The sequence below is a fragment of the Schistocerca nitens genome, chromosome 4, assembly GCF_023898315.1.
Source record: "Schistocerca nitens isolate TAMUIC-IGC-003100 chromosome 4, iqSchNite1.1, whole genome shotgun sequence".
Classification (NCBI taxonomy): Eukaryota; Metazoa; Arthropoda; class Insecta; order Orthoptera; family Acrididae; genus Schistocerca; species Schistocerca nitens.
The window spans coordinates 717,362,589-717,376,682 of record NC_064617.1 but is presented as its reverse complement, the minus strand read 5'-3'; the positions used below and the strand labels follow the sequence as shown (position 1 = coordinate 717,376,682).

The 14,094-nt window shown below is 42.7% G+C and overlaps 1 protein-coding gene across 4 annotated transcripts in view; it reads right to left on the bottom strand.

Moving 5' to 3' along the window:
• Positions 1-14,094, bottom strand: part of LOC126252787 (transformer-2 protein homolog alpha-like) — a 64,705-nt gene that overhangs the window by 22,042 nt on the left and 28,569 nt on the right. For all 4 annotated transcript variants that reach the window (XM_049953721.1, XM_049953719.1, XM_049953722.1 and 1 more), the window contains exon 3: positions 1,137-1,356. In XM_049953721.1, coding sequence (XP_049809678.1) covers positions 1,137-1,356 — 220 coding nt within the window. The remainder of the gene's footprint in view (positions 1-1,136; positions 1,357-14,094) is intronic.

Genomic DNA, 14,094 nt, shown 5'->3' with positions numbered 1-14,094 from the left:
TCCTCTCTCCATCTATTCCACTATCTCAACAAGAAGCACCTGCAGGGTGTTTCGTGAAGTTACACTCACCCTCTACAGCACATATTGTGAATCACTGGTGATACAGTATGTGGAGATGCCTGAGGGATGTTTATTTTCCACAAGCAAAGTGACCTTCAACCAACCTACCCCCCCCCCCCAGTCAGAATATTTAGTACATTGTTCAGGACACTACATCCTAACAATGTGCAAAAATTTGCGACTACATGGTTTTTGCCCCCTAATACTTTTTTTGTCTTTGCTGACTGGGCTATTACAGGAAGTGCATGACCTGTGCGCATCTGGTGGAAGCGGTATACCTCTGGAAACCTACTAAGGGCATATCTTATACGTGGCACAGAAATGTTGCTACACTTTGGAACAAAGATGGACCAAGATGCTATTACACATGTAGTCATAATGTTATGGCTCAAGTATGTCGCTTTTTGAACCAGACAAGGGAAGGAGCATATAAAAGCACACTGTTTAAATTCAAATTTGTCTGTGTTTCCCATGCTTTATGTCTCAAGACTAAGAACGCAATCTTAATTATGCAAGGGAGGCTGTAGGGTTAAGCTTTCAACTGGCTTCCAAATTTATAAAAGTATTTCTTGGGTTTCTAGTCAGGTGAATCTGTTGAAATAGCATGATGTTTCACTGAGTCACCTCCACGAACTTCTGGTTGAGACAAAAAAGGAGGGAAACATTTTATTTCTTTATATTCATTACTTTGTTCCCCCTTTTCCTCGAAACAGTTTGGTGCTTAAAAATCTGCTCCCATCCAAAACCTATTCCTATTTCCATTGCGGGGAATGGACTAAGAATTCAAAAATGTGGGAATAGTTCTCTACATTTACACGAGTTTACCGACAGTACTTTAATTTCCATTTGTAAATGACTACCTTAAGGCTTAAAATTTTACATAGACATTCACGGATGAAGTATTACATTTCTGGCACCCTGCTTGAGCTATTCTGGATTAAATACACTTTAATAATGTCAAGTGTTGCAAGTAGAGCATGGAATGCGGGAGTTAGACATTATGTATTCTTCCATCTGAAATCCGCAGACCAATTGAAAGAGCAAATACAGCAAATTAAAAATTGTTTTGTACTTACCCTGCTGCCAATATGTCTTCTCCTAGATGACATAGGACTGCGAGAATGGCTGCGATAGAATTCTTTCCGCCTATCACTGTAACCATAGTATTTCCCCCGTGGACTGTATGAACGTGATCTCGAATGCGAGTACCGAGACCTGTATCGTCTTGGGGAACGTGATCTGCTTCTTGACCTGTACCGACCACGATATGACATTTTTCGGGGACGTGAGTGACTCCTGAAACAAGTTTATCGGTAAGTTAATTTTCTTCAAAATTGAAAACTTCAGCTGTCATAAAATACAGAAGGTGAGGCACATGCATATTAAGAACTTTTGCAATTTCCCAACAAAATTAACAAATATTTTCCACATCTTCTGCCAATAAATAATGTGAAGCAACGACACTGAATTCAGGGTATATAAAATACTGCTTTTGATTGTGTTCCTGCTTGTCTGCAGAGTTGCAACATTCAACATACAGCAGGCCATTATTTCAAGAGAACCTCTAATTAAACTACTGCACAACCCCATTAACAAACTAAGGAAGGAGGGAAGCCATTTCAGAGATAATTTTTTCAGTGAAATTATGAAATCTAATACTGACTACAATATTCTGAATGGTAGGTATTTTTGAAAGTTTTGTAGATCAAACAAATTCAAAAGTCTTTGTACACTACACTTATGTACTTTATAAAAGTTAAAATAACTGTTTCAGGATTACAGCACACTAATATATAGTATAGTGTACCTCATAATCTGTAGCACAGCACATAAAAAAAACTTGAATGCACTACTGGTGGCTGTGTAGCTTTGTACAGACCAGTGTGTTGGTGAGTGGGAAACAACTCAACAGCAGGCATTGACACCTCTCCGGTCCCCACAGCCCTGCACAAATTCGCTTTCAATGGTTTCTTCAATGGTCTCCACAAGTAAAGGCTTTTTTATTTGTGGTTTTCAGTCGCTTTGGATAAATCTTACTTTGGCTGACCCGATCAGTTAAGCTGGGTCTTCTGTATATTTAATTATTTATTAAATTTAGAGATACTGTTTTTCTGGGAGCATGTATACGCATGGTCACCAGAATGATGAGAGGGTGGATGGCATGTATGATGACTATGACATCGTATCCTAACATGTTCGCTCAAATTGCAGACTGATTTTTCTCAACGAAGATTAAGTAATTATTTGATTGGGGGCAGGTCACTGACATTAATCCAATCAAATTTGGCACTACAATTGTCACATTAACTATTTCTGGACTATTATGATCAACAGTAAGCTTGTCTACTGCACGGTGAATCTTTTGCTAAAACAATAATCCAACTTAATAATCAGAAATATATTCACTTCATTACCTTTTTATGTTCTAACCAAATCATCGTGATTTTTGTTCTACAAATTGCAAGCAATTTGTACAGGATATCAGCAGGTTTAGGCAAATACATGTGACTACTTTAAACATTCTATCAGCCTTGTTCTATCTGGGAAAAAATGTTTTATTGTCACCATCTCTTTTTCCTTTGACAATTACCCACCCCTGCTCCTGTTTCCTAGTTTTAGTTACTTCTGCTGGTTTCAGTTTTGGTTTTGTTTTGCTTTAGGGCACAAAATACAAATGGGGTCATACGCACCCAAGTCAAATCTATAGAACATGAAGACAGACCCAACTGACATAACAGAAGACAGCTAGAAACAGGCACGTGGAAAAACAGGTAAGATAGACACCATACAGAAACGGAGGTACAAAACTGAAAATTAACTGGCCTTCGCCATATTGCTTTGGCAGATAAAAAGTAAAAAGCAGTCTACAGCTCACACGTCATTTGCTAAAACGGCTGATAAATCAGACAGCAAACACAAGCAGGAACATAAATGGTTAAAAAAATGGGCATTCCATCAGGAAATGGCGGTTAGTTAAAACTTGGGCGCAATGTGCACAAAGTGGCGGGGTAGCGCCACTTAGCAAACGATGATGGCTAAAATGGCAGTGCCCAATACACAGCCTACTTAATATGACCACCTCCTGGCGGGAGTAGCTGGGAGATGCTTAATAACCTGGAGCTTATTCCTGTGAAGGGAAGACCATTGGCGATGCCAACAGGACACCACCTCCCGCCAGACCGCAACACAGAGATCATCAAAGGGAATACAGTTACTCATGGGCTGAGGTAAGAGGACTGCAGCCTTGGGACCAGCGTCAGCAGCCTCATATCCTGGCAGACCAAAATGACCAGGAACCCATAGAAACATCACACTGGCTCCTTCAAGAGTGAGAAAGTGACAGTTTTCCTGGACCTGCTGCACTAAGGGATGGGTGGTGTACAGCTCACAGACTTTGAAAGGCACTGAGTGAGTATGAGCAGAGGCCAACTGAAAAGGCTGTGTCGCCAGATGTACTTCGTGGCCTCGGCAGTAAATACTAAGCAGTGTGCCAGAAGCCAGTACGAAAGACATGGGTGCCAATGACGAATGCACAGCTGACCCCACAGTCAGTCCGAGAGCAATCAGTGTATACAAAGGTACTACCGCGAAGTTCCATGTGAAGGTCGTGAAACTGAAGGCAACAGAGCAAGGCTGGAGTAGTTTCCTTAGAAAGCAAATGAAGACTGAAGTTAACATGGGCCATTTCACGAAGCCAAGGTGGCGAAGGGTTCACAACCACCAGGAAAGTTGCAGGTAGTGCAGTTAAGCCGCTACAGCAAGTGCTGAAAGCAGACTCCAAGAGGTAACAGAGAAGAGGGACACAACCCATACTGAGGATCAAAGGAATCATCAAAGGTGGCACAGGATGGCTGAACACACACACACACACACACACACACACACACACACACACACACACACGGCAGAAAAACAGCATGCATATCTGCTGAGGAGAAAATCATGACAGTAGGACAGTGGTAGTTCAGCAGCTTCAGCAGACAGACACTCAACCGGGCCAGTGTAAAAGGCACCTGTGGCCAAACGGATGCCATGATGGTGGATAGTGTTGGAGATGGGTAGTTTCGAATGGACAAGGGACCGGTACAAGGGTGGTTCAAGTGGCATCCCAGGAAGTACCACAGAAGGCACGTAAGACATTTCGGAACTGCGTACAGCAGGCTGCCACATAAGACACCTGGGAGCACCAAGAGTGTCTCCTATTGAGCATGAGCCACAGGAATTTCGTAGTTTCAATGACAGAAGGGCAACAAGCCCAAGATGTAAAGATGAAGGTAGAGACCATTATATTCAGCAGAAATTCATACAGACAGTTTTGTCAGTGAAAAGCGAAAGCCACTGTCGATACTCCATGGGAGATAGGCCATTATAGGGTTAATGGCGATAGCAAAGAGGATGGCACTGAGGACGGAATCCTGAGGCACAGCGTTTTCCTGGATAAAGGTGTTCCGACAAGGGGGAACCCACAAATACCTTGAAAACTCAGTCTTTTAAAAATTCCTTAAGGAAACAGGGCAGGCGGCCACGGAAGCCCCATGTGTAAAGAGTACGGAGGATACCAGTCCTCCAGCAGGTGTTGTAGGCCTTCTCCGAATTTAAAAACACGGCCACAGTCTGGGGTTTCCACAGAAAACCATTTATTCCGTGGGAGGACAAAGTAATAAGACGGTCAACTGTGAACACCACGCTCTAAATCCACACATTTCATTCATTAGTAAATGGCAAGACACGAGCCACTGTACCAGCCGGACACGAATCATATGTTACATCACCTTGCTAATGCAGCTGGTAAGAGAGATGGGGCAGTAGCTAGAAGGAAGGTTTTTGTCCTTACCGGGCTTAGGTATGTGTATGACAGTGGCTTCACACCAGCATCCGGGAAATGTGCCCTCTGCCCAGATGTGGTTGTACGTGTTAAAAAGAAAGGGCTTGCCCGCAAGAGAGAGGTGCTGCAACATCTTGAATGTTGATGGCGTCTGGCTCTGGGGTGGAGGATCCAGATGAACAGAGAATGATTCAGCACCCTCATAGTAAAGGCAGCATTGTAGCACTCACGATTCAGAGAAGAGAAGGGTATTGCCAAACCTCTGCTCATATCCAATGAAGGAAGACAGGTTGATGGTGGGAAGAGATCAAAATGTCCACAAAATGGTGGCCCAAGGTGTTGGAGATAGCAATAGTGTCCACGATAACATCGTCTGCTACTGTCAGGCCGGAAATTGGGGAATGGATCTTGGTCCCAGAGAGGCATCAGAAGTTGGCCCACACGACAGAGGAAGGGGTGGAGCTGTTAGAAGACCTAGTGAATGAAACCCAGCACGCTGTTTTGCTGTACCAAAGAATGCAACAACACTTTGCAAGCATCCGTTCACAATGAATGCAGTTTGCCATCTTAAGATGACTGTAAAAAATGCAGAGAGCATGTCTACGTGCGAGAATTGCGTCACAGCATGCCTCGGTCCACCAAGAGACAATGTGGTAAATAGGAGGTGCGAGGAATAGTACATTTGTGAGATATTCCATCTGGTCATCACAACTGGGGAAAATCTTGTTCTTCAAAGGTTGCCAGGGAGGAGTAATGCTGACAGTCAGCCTTAGTAATCTGCCATTTGGACGTGTACATGGATGGGTAGGAGTCAGCAAACAGACAGCACACGGGAAATGGTTGCTTGAGTAGGTGTCAGAAAGAACAGACCACTCAAGATGATGGGCAAGTGAGGCAGTGCAAAAGGATAGGTCCAAATGAGAATAGGTGTGCGAGGAGTCTGAAAAGAAAGTCTGTGTACTAAGGAGGAATCTACCTTTTTCATTACATGGACAGCACCGACACCCTGATGAGAGACATTAGATTGGATTTCGGCCTCTGTTATACTGTCTAGCAGCCTGGTGTAAATTACACCACGGGAAGAATTCAAAATTCTATGGGCCTCGACATGAACAGGGTAGCTGTGAAGAAGCTAAACAGAAAGCAGTTGTTGTGCCTGGGAATCAGAAGTAGTCTCCAAACGCAAAGTGCCATTCCGTAAATGAGAGCACAATTTTACAGGGCCAGCAATTGCATCTACACCTTTCTGAATAATAAACAGATTTACCGTGGCAAAGGACTGTCTCCAGTACATGAGACCACAAGGAACTGTTGTGCAGCGGGAAGTGTCTCTGAATCATTAACCTCATTAGGTTTACATTTCGTAGATGTTGAGTGGGAAGATGATTGAATCAGTGCGAGAAAATCCCCGTGGTTGCCAGTGTCTCCAATGGCACGCTCCTTCCAACTGGGTGCTCCCTTCACAAGGTGGTGCTCCTGCCTTAGGTGACTGTTCACACCTCAGGTCACACCTCACCTAACACCTGACAGAGACCAATCGGCAAATTGGGAAGGTTGCAGCTCAGGCGAACACCCTTCCCTGCACCAGGGGGTATGTGCGAACTCTACTGTCGACCCAGGGCTGAGGAATTACGTGTTACACAGTCACCTGTTACGCGTCAGACATGTGGGCTGGCCTTCAGCACAGGGGAGGAAGAAGAAAAAGATGAACCTCAAACTCCGAAGCAGAAGAATGAGAGGAGAAAGGAAACAAAGGAAAAGGGAGAGAAAAACAAAGGTGAGACTGTTCTTCGACAGTGCAGAACATTCCCAGTAACGCTCCAGACATGTTCCCCAAGGGAGGGGGAAAAGAATATCAATAGGATAGACATGCAGCACGGAAAGGAAAAGATGCTGCAAAGGCTGGGGCCCCGTGGTAGCCAAGCATGAACCCGATAAAGAGTGGAGGGCCCCTGGAGTGACACCAATAATCAGCATCCTGTATCCAGCAGGCATCTCCTGTTCTCTTCTTTAAACAAATGAGGGTCATCTTTCAATAAAATTTTTATTATGCTTTCATCTTTCATGACACCACTATATTAATTTACTTTTTGTATTCAGTTCCACTTCCAGCAAGGGTTTCCAAACAAAAAAAGTCAAATAGCATAGAGGTGCAGATTTCAGCCTAGTTGCCATTACTTTCAACTTTCTTGAAGTTCAGCCCTTACCCCCTTATCTTGTTCCAATCAACAAAGGAACAATATGTGCAGAATTTCAGCTCAAAGAACTGCACAGCACCCGCCAAAGACCATAAAGTTCTGCGATTTTCAAATCCAACATTTTTAAATTATTTCATTTGCGTTCACTTTTTAAAACAGTATCAATCAAAATTTTGGTTTTTATTAATTTAATTAACATGTTATTTTTATTTCCAGTAACATATGATTTGGTATTCCAAGTTATGGATAAACACTTTTACAAGTTCATTATGTGACTTATTATTACTATTAATTTGAAGCCTCTTATGGGCTTCATTTGCAGATACAAACAATTTTTCAATTGTTTTTGTGCTGCTTGTGACTGCTGTAACTTTCTTCTTAAACTTATGACATTGCATCAGCTTCTGGAACTTAATAATACAAAGAAAATGTTTTATTTTTCCTGTTGGCTGCATTTTCAGACACATGACTGGTGCCTAACTGCACTCAAAATGACACATTTTAAAAATTTTCTTCAGCAATCTTATGAGTTGTAAAGCCTACAAGGGAAATGCGTAAACAGTCATTCAAAAGCTTTTCATTCTTTTGGTAAAAAATACAAATTCCTACTACATGAACTGACCATGGCAGTGACACACTATTGAAACATTATAACTGCTTAAATTATTTTACTAGAACTGCAAATGACGAAAAAGCAATATTTTTTGTGGGAGTAATGACCTCCGATGTCATTCAGATGCTTTGGAACAAAATTAAAATTAATCTTCCTAGCACCACAGGGGTCCAATTAACCTGTAAGCTCATTTGAAATCCTATCTACCTTGTTTATATTCTCTCAAAATGACTTTCCCTCTGAACCAAATGTATCCAATGATGTTCTTTTCAGACTTATATTAACAACACATGAAAATTTATTCACATTTTTTTTGCACAGAGTACTACTGGCGTCAATTTTACCCCAATCCAACTTTTTTCCTAGAATGTACTATTATGAAGACTGAATGACAGCTGTTGTGTTGCAACAAATGTTATAGGAAACACCTGCAACAATGAAAATAACATTTTCCACTTATTTTATATGCATTTTTGAGGGTCTTGCCTCAGATGTGTTTTGCATCACATCAGTTGTTCATGTTTTTGCAACATTGTGTTGCAGAATTACGAGTATATGTAAGTTTGAGTAGTCCTGAAATACAATCAATTTTGAAAGAAAAAGAATTAAATGAAATACCAACTGATTGATGCTATTATTTCTGAAGGCAGTAAATCAGTTGAACATTCTGATTTTTAAGTTAGGAATTTGAAACCTAGTGCTCCTGAAGTTAGTGACACCAAGTCAACATTTTGAAGTATACTTCATCCACCATTTGTTTACACCACCACCACCACCACCACAGAAGTAAATATCTAAAGCAGCAATCCCACTGTTTTCAAACCCAGAAATGGAAGAGAAACACAGGGAAAAAATCTGGTTAGATTACATGGGAGGAAGCCACTGTAAAACATACTCAAAGACAGTTCCTGGTCCAATACAGTCTAGCGTAAGCAATGCAAATATCTTGCAGTCAGTATCTGAATTATATATGAAGCTCAACTTTTTCCAGAATATTTTGATGTGGACCAACAAAGGAGCTAACATTACTTTCGAGAACCAATTGATAGGTCTTGACAGTGAAGAATTTGCACACTTTCTTGGTCTACTTATACTTGCATGAGTGTATGAAGGTCACAGTGAATTTATGAAATAGAGACTGGTGAACTATTGTAAATAGTTCCACAGTTAGAACTGCTTTACAGAAACGTCACACCGTGTTTTGTTCAATGATGAACAGCAGCAGAGACAGAACTGTAACCCTGATAAATTGGCTTCTAAAACAGATCTATCTGAACAGTGGATAAGTGCATTACATGATACATATCGAACACATGAAAATATTAGGTGATTAGCACCTGGTAACTTTTAGGGGCAGTCTTGGACTTGTCAAAGTAATTAGAACAGAAACAGACAACTGCTTGAACTGTTAAGATTGGTTGGATTAAAAGAGGGGAAAGGGACCAAACTACGAGGTCATCAGTCTCTTGTTCCAAATAAAACAATGCCACAAGTGTGAGAATAAAACAAACTAGACTGACTGACAACTCACAATGGAATAAGAGGAAAAATCACAAGAATGATGAAGGGCAACAAACAAGTAAATGGACAAAAGGGGACAAGAAAAGCAGAGAAACAAAAGAAACGGGATGAAGAGACTAAAACAACAAAACAGATTACCAAGGCTGGCTGATCATGAGAATAAAAAAAGAGAAGCCAGCCACTCTGTAGCACATTAAAACCTCCAGCCTAGAAGCACTGGGGTGGAGGAAACAGAGGGACAAAGTTCACGCACTAAAACTTAGATCAAATGATAACACACACCCTCACGAACAAAACTTAAAACTAATCAGCCGATGAAGCATTGTAGGATAAAATTAGCGACAACTAGCCTGGTAACAAAGATTTCCTCGCAGGGCAGTCAAAGTGGGGCAGTGCACCAGAATATGGGCCACTGTCAACCTGGCACCACATCGACACTGAAGTGGGTCTTCACAGCACATGAGGTAGCTGTGGGTTGCTCTAGTGTGGCCAATGCAAAGCCAGTGGAGAACCACAGAGTCCATGCAAGAGGCACACATGGATGACTGCCACATGTTCACAGTCACCTTCATGGCACGCAATTTGTTGTTCGTATTGAGACTGCCATTCCATCTCCCGAAGCCAAAAAACCCCACAGCGTAAGTCAAAACGCAGGTCAGGTTCAGAGAAGCCCATCTCCAGAAGCGATTTCTGTGTAGCCTGTTTGGCCAGCCTGTTGGCAAGTTTGTTGCCTGGGATCCACACAAACCCCACCAATCCAGGGCATAGATTGACTCCTGGATGGACACTACCCAAAGGATGGCAAGGGTAGCACTGGTCGATAGCTTTTAGGCTGCGTAAGGAGTCAGTACACAGAAGAAAGGTCGGTGTAAACCACTTCAGAGCCCCGGAACATGTCATAAATAGATAGGAAGTGACAGCGGAGAACGCCAACACACCATATGTTCCAGCAGCTTACAAAGAACGTTCGTGAGGCTGGTGGGCCGATAGCTAACCACATCAAGCAGGTTTTTGCCAGGTTTGAGCACTGGTATGATGGTGCTCTCCCACCAGTGCAATAGAAAGGACCATCACACCACATGCACTTGAAGACGACGAGGAGATGTCGCTTGTAGTCAGGCGAGAGATGTTTAATCACCTGACTGTGGATCCAATCTGGCCCAGGAGCTGTGTTGAGGCAATGTGCAAGGGCACTGAGGAGCTCCCACTCTGTGAGTGGGGTCTTATAGGGTTCACTGTGACACATAGTGAACAAGAGGACTTTCCCTTCCATCAGTCATTTGAGAGTGCAAAAGGCTGGAGGTGATTATCTGACGCAGAGGCACGAGCATAGTGCTGAGCAAAGTGCTCGGCAATCGCGTTTGCATCTGCGCCATTTGTGTTGACATCAGGAACACCTGTTGGGGTCTGGTACCCAAAAACTCATTTGATCTTTGCCCAGACTTGGAAAAGCGAGGTACGGCACCCAATGGCCAAGACGTATATCTCCAAACACTCCTGTTTCCGTCTTGATAAGCTGGCGAATGTGGGCATGGAGCCATTTAAAGGCTATGAGGTGGTCCAGGGCAAGGTGCCGCTTATGCCACTGTAGAGCTCGCTGACACTCCTAAATTGTCTCAGTGACTTGCAGCGACCACGAAGAGACTGTCTTTCGCCGGGGGCACCATAAAGAATGAGGGATCGCGTTTTCCCGCGGCAGAAACGATCGATCGTAATTACCTGCTCAACCACCACATCGATTTTACTATGTGGGGGAGATTCAATGGTGACAGCAGAGGAGAAAGTATTCCCGCCTGCCTCGTTTGAAGCCCATCCAGGCAGGCATCTCTTGGCCTGAAGCCGGGGCAGTGACAGGAAGATGGGGAAGTGGTCACTACCAGAGGTCGTCATTTACTCTCCAGTGGATAGATGGGAGAAGGCCAGGACTGCAAACAGAGGGACAAGCACAGCTTCAAGAGGGGTTTGAAGAGGCACAGGATGACTGTGTGGAATCGATAGCTACGCTGCCACAGCGTAGGTGCAAGTTCTTAGGTTGGCACTACGACACCGACGACAGCACCCTCTAGCCGGCGCTGTACAGCTCCATGAGCTTCGCTCCAGATTCAGTGCATTTGATTCCAAGTAGACAACCTAGCATCATTGTTTCTATTTCCTAGTGCGTGAGCCACTACAGATTTTGCCTTCGTACCTTATAGCTGATGTATGATTTTGTTGTGTAAAGTTAAAGGCAGTAGTGAAGCATTTCACCTTTTCCTGCTCCTACTCACTTCCTACATTTGGCCTACCCTTCAGTTTACAGGAGCAGACCAAAGCACCGCATACCAGGCGGGATACATAAGACTGCATACTGAGTTCAGGACATAGACACAAACTCCAATCGACACACTATTATAGTCACTATGGTTCTTGTAATATCCCCTACAGCCGTGGAAGGCAGGGGTCTGCATTTCCAGTAACCAGGTTTCCTGAAGGGCAGTGCAGAGCAGGTCTAAAGCTTAAGGGGACCACACCCTGGTTCAGGTTGAAAAAATCTATTTTTGGTTTTCATCATATTTTGATAGATCAAGGTTTTATTTAAGTACTCTGAAAAGGATTTCTCAAGGAAAAAAAAATTTTTTTTAGCATTTAAAGAGCATTTTCCTACCACATATGTTTGTGCACCACACCCACTTTTCTGCATATATTAGAGATCTTTCTATCCCCTACACTGCACGACTTCTTCAAAACCTTATGAAATCAATACTGGATTAGTTTATGTCTTACAATCCATTGGCAAGGGCATGGCTGCGAGGAGAACATTTTGTTCAGTGATAACTCACATCAACTACCAAATAAATTTGAAAAACTGATTGCAATATTAGAGGAAGCTTTAAGTGAGGTCAGTGGGGAAAGCATGAAACTGGCTGCTAGGGAAGCAGTGGAAGAAAATGATGGATGTTCGGATATTGCAGTTGCACTTGATGGAAGTTGGCAGAAAAGAGGACATACTTCTCTGAATGCAGTAGTGACTGCCACGAGTGTAGACACCAGTAAAGTGTGAGATAATGTCTAAATATTGCAAATGTTGTAAAGTCAATGAACATAAAAAAACAACTGTGTGGCCAATTTTAGAGCAACAATTGGTGGTTTGGAAGTTCATGGAGTACAACAAATATCTCATCACTCCATAGAAACAAAAGGTGTACGGTACACCAAATATTTGGGCAATGGTGACAGTAAGGCATACAACAATGTGGTCAACTCTCAGCCATATGGAGCTGCCATTACTAGCAAAATAGAATGTGTTGGCCATGTTCAGAAACGTTTGGGAACAAGGCTGAGAACACTGTTGATAGGAGACGAAACAATTAGAAGATGGAAAATTGTTGACCAGACAGGGTTGGTTAACTAAAACTGAAGTAGAACACTCGCAGGGATACTATGGGCAGGCAATTAGGAGAAATAAAATCTGTAGGCAATGAAGAGAGATGTTTGTGTTTGGGCCATATTTTTCCATAAGTCCTCTACTGATGATAAGCCATGTCATGGATTGTGTCCATCAGGAGAAAATTCGTGGTGCAAATACAATATGGTTCAGCCAACTGGAGAATCTTATTCTCACCAGCATTCTCTTCCTGCTGCTGTTATTACAGCAATTAAACCTATTTTCAGAGACTTGGCTCATCCTGACCTAAGGAAATGTCTGCATGGGCAGACACAGAACCCAAATGAATGTTTCACAGCATAATTCGGAACTGCCTTCCTAAAACAGTATTTGTCGGCTTGCATAAAGTGAAACTAGGAGTTCATGATGCTGTTATTACATTCAGTTGTGGTAATATTGGAAAGTGTTCGGTACTGAAAAAGCTGGGAATTAATCCTGGTGAAAATATGATCACTGGGTTGCAACATTGTGATAAAATGAGGATAGCTGATGCAGACAGGTCTGCATCTAATATGGCCAAGAAAGCAAGACAAACATCCAGGTAGGTGAAAAAAAAAGCTAGAAGACCTGCTAGAGGACAAAGAAGGGCCATCATATGCAGCAGGACAGTTTTAATTAACTGTAAGTAACAAATTTCAATACTTTTTCTTTAAAGTCAATTTCCCACAAACTAAAATGCCCATTATATCAGAAACTACGATAGATAAATGAAATTTTCAGAGACTCTGCATAACAAAAAGTCACCTCTGGTACTACATTCATTAATATTCCCCCATGGAAGTTCACAAAACATATTTTCTGCGGAAAAAAACTTAGTTAATAAATTTAAAAACTATAAAATAGATAAAGTGGATTTTAGTAAGTTGACTAGTAGTATCATGTAACATACAGTAAAAATATTACGGTTCGGCATCAAATAGTTGTTTTTTTTCCTCCAGAAATGGGTCAAATACTTGCCTAAATTAACATGGGTTAGATAGGCAGAGTGTGGTCCCCTTAAGAGTTGCCGTAGCTCAGCCATGTGGTGGAAAAAAACGCCGCAATTCCACTGAGGATGATATCGTGAGGCTGGGAAGGCATGAAGCGCGTAAGGAGGCAGGTTATGCCTCAGGATCACCTGCTGCCACTGAGTATTTGTAGCCATTTATATGATGGATGAGACTTCAGTGAGATCCATGTCCACAGGGGACACTAAGATCTCCACCACATTTTCAGATGCAGAATTGATAGGGAGTGGTGTTGGGGCCACCAGAGGGTCCTGTTCCTTAGCAGACCATTTCTTGGTTTGCTTGCTCTCTCGCTTCTCTTTGAGGGCTTGCTGGGAAGATTTCCCCAAAGCAGCTTCAGGAACGGAAGAAGACCATGAAGCTCTTCGTCCAGCAGCTTTCGTCTCCTTTAGCCACTGGCGAGTGTCTACCATAGCGCTAGTGGACACCTTGGGAGAGAGGGTCCC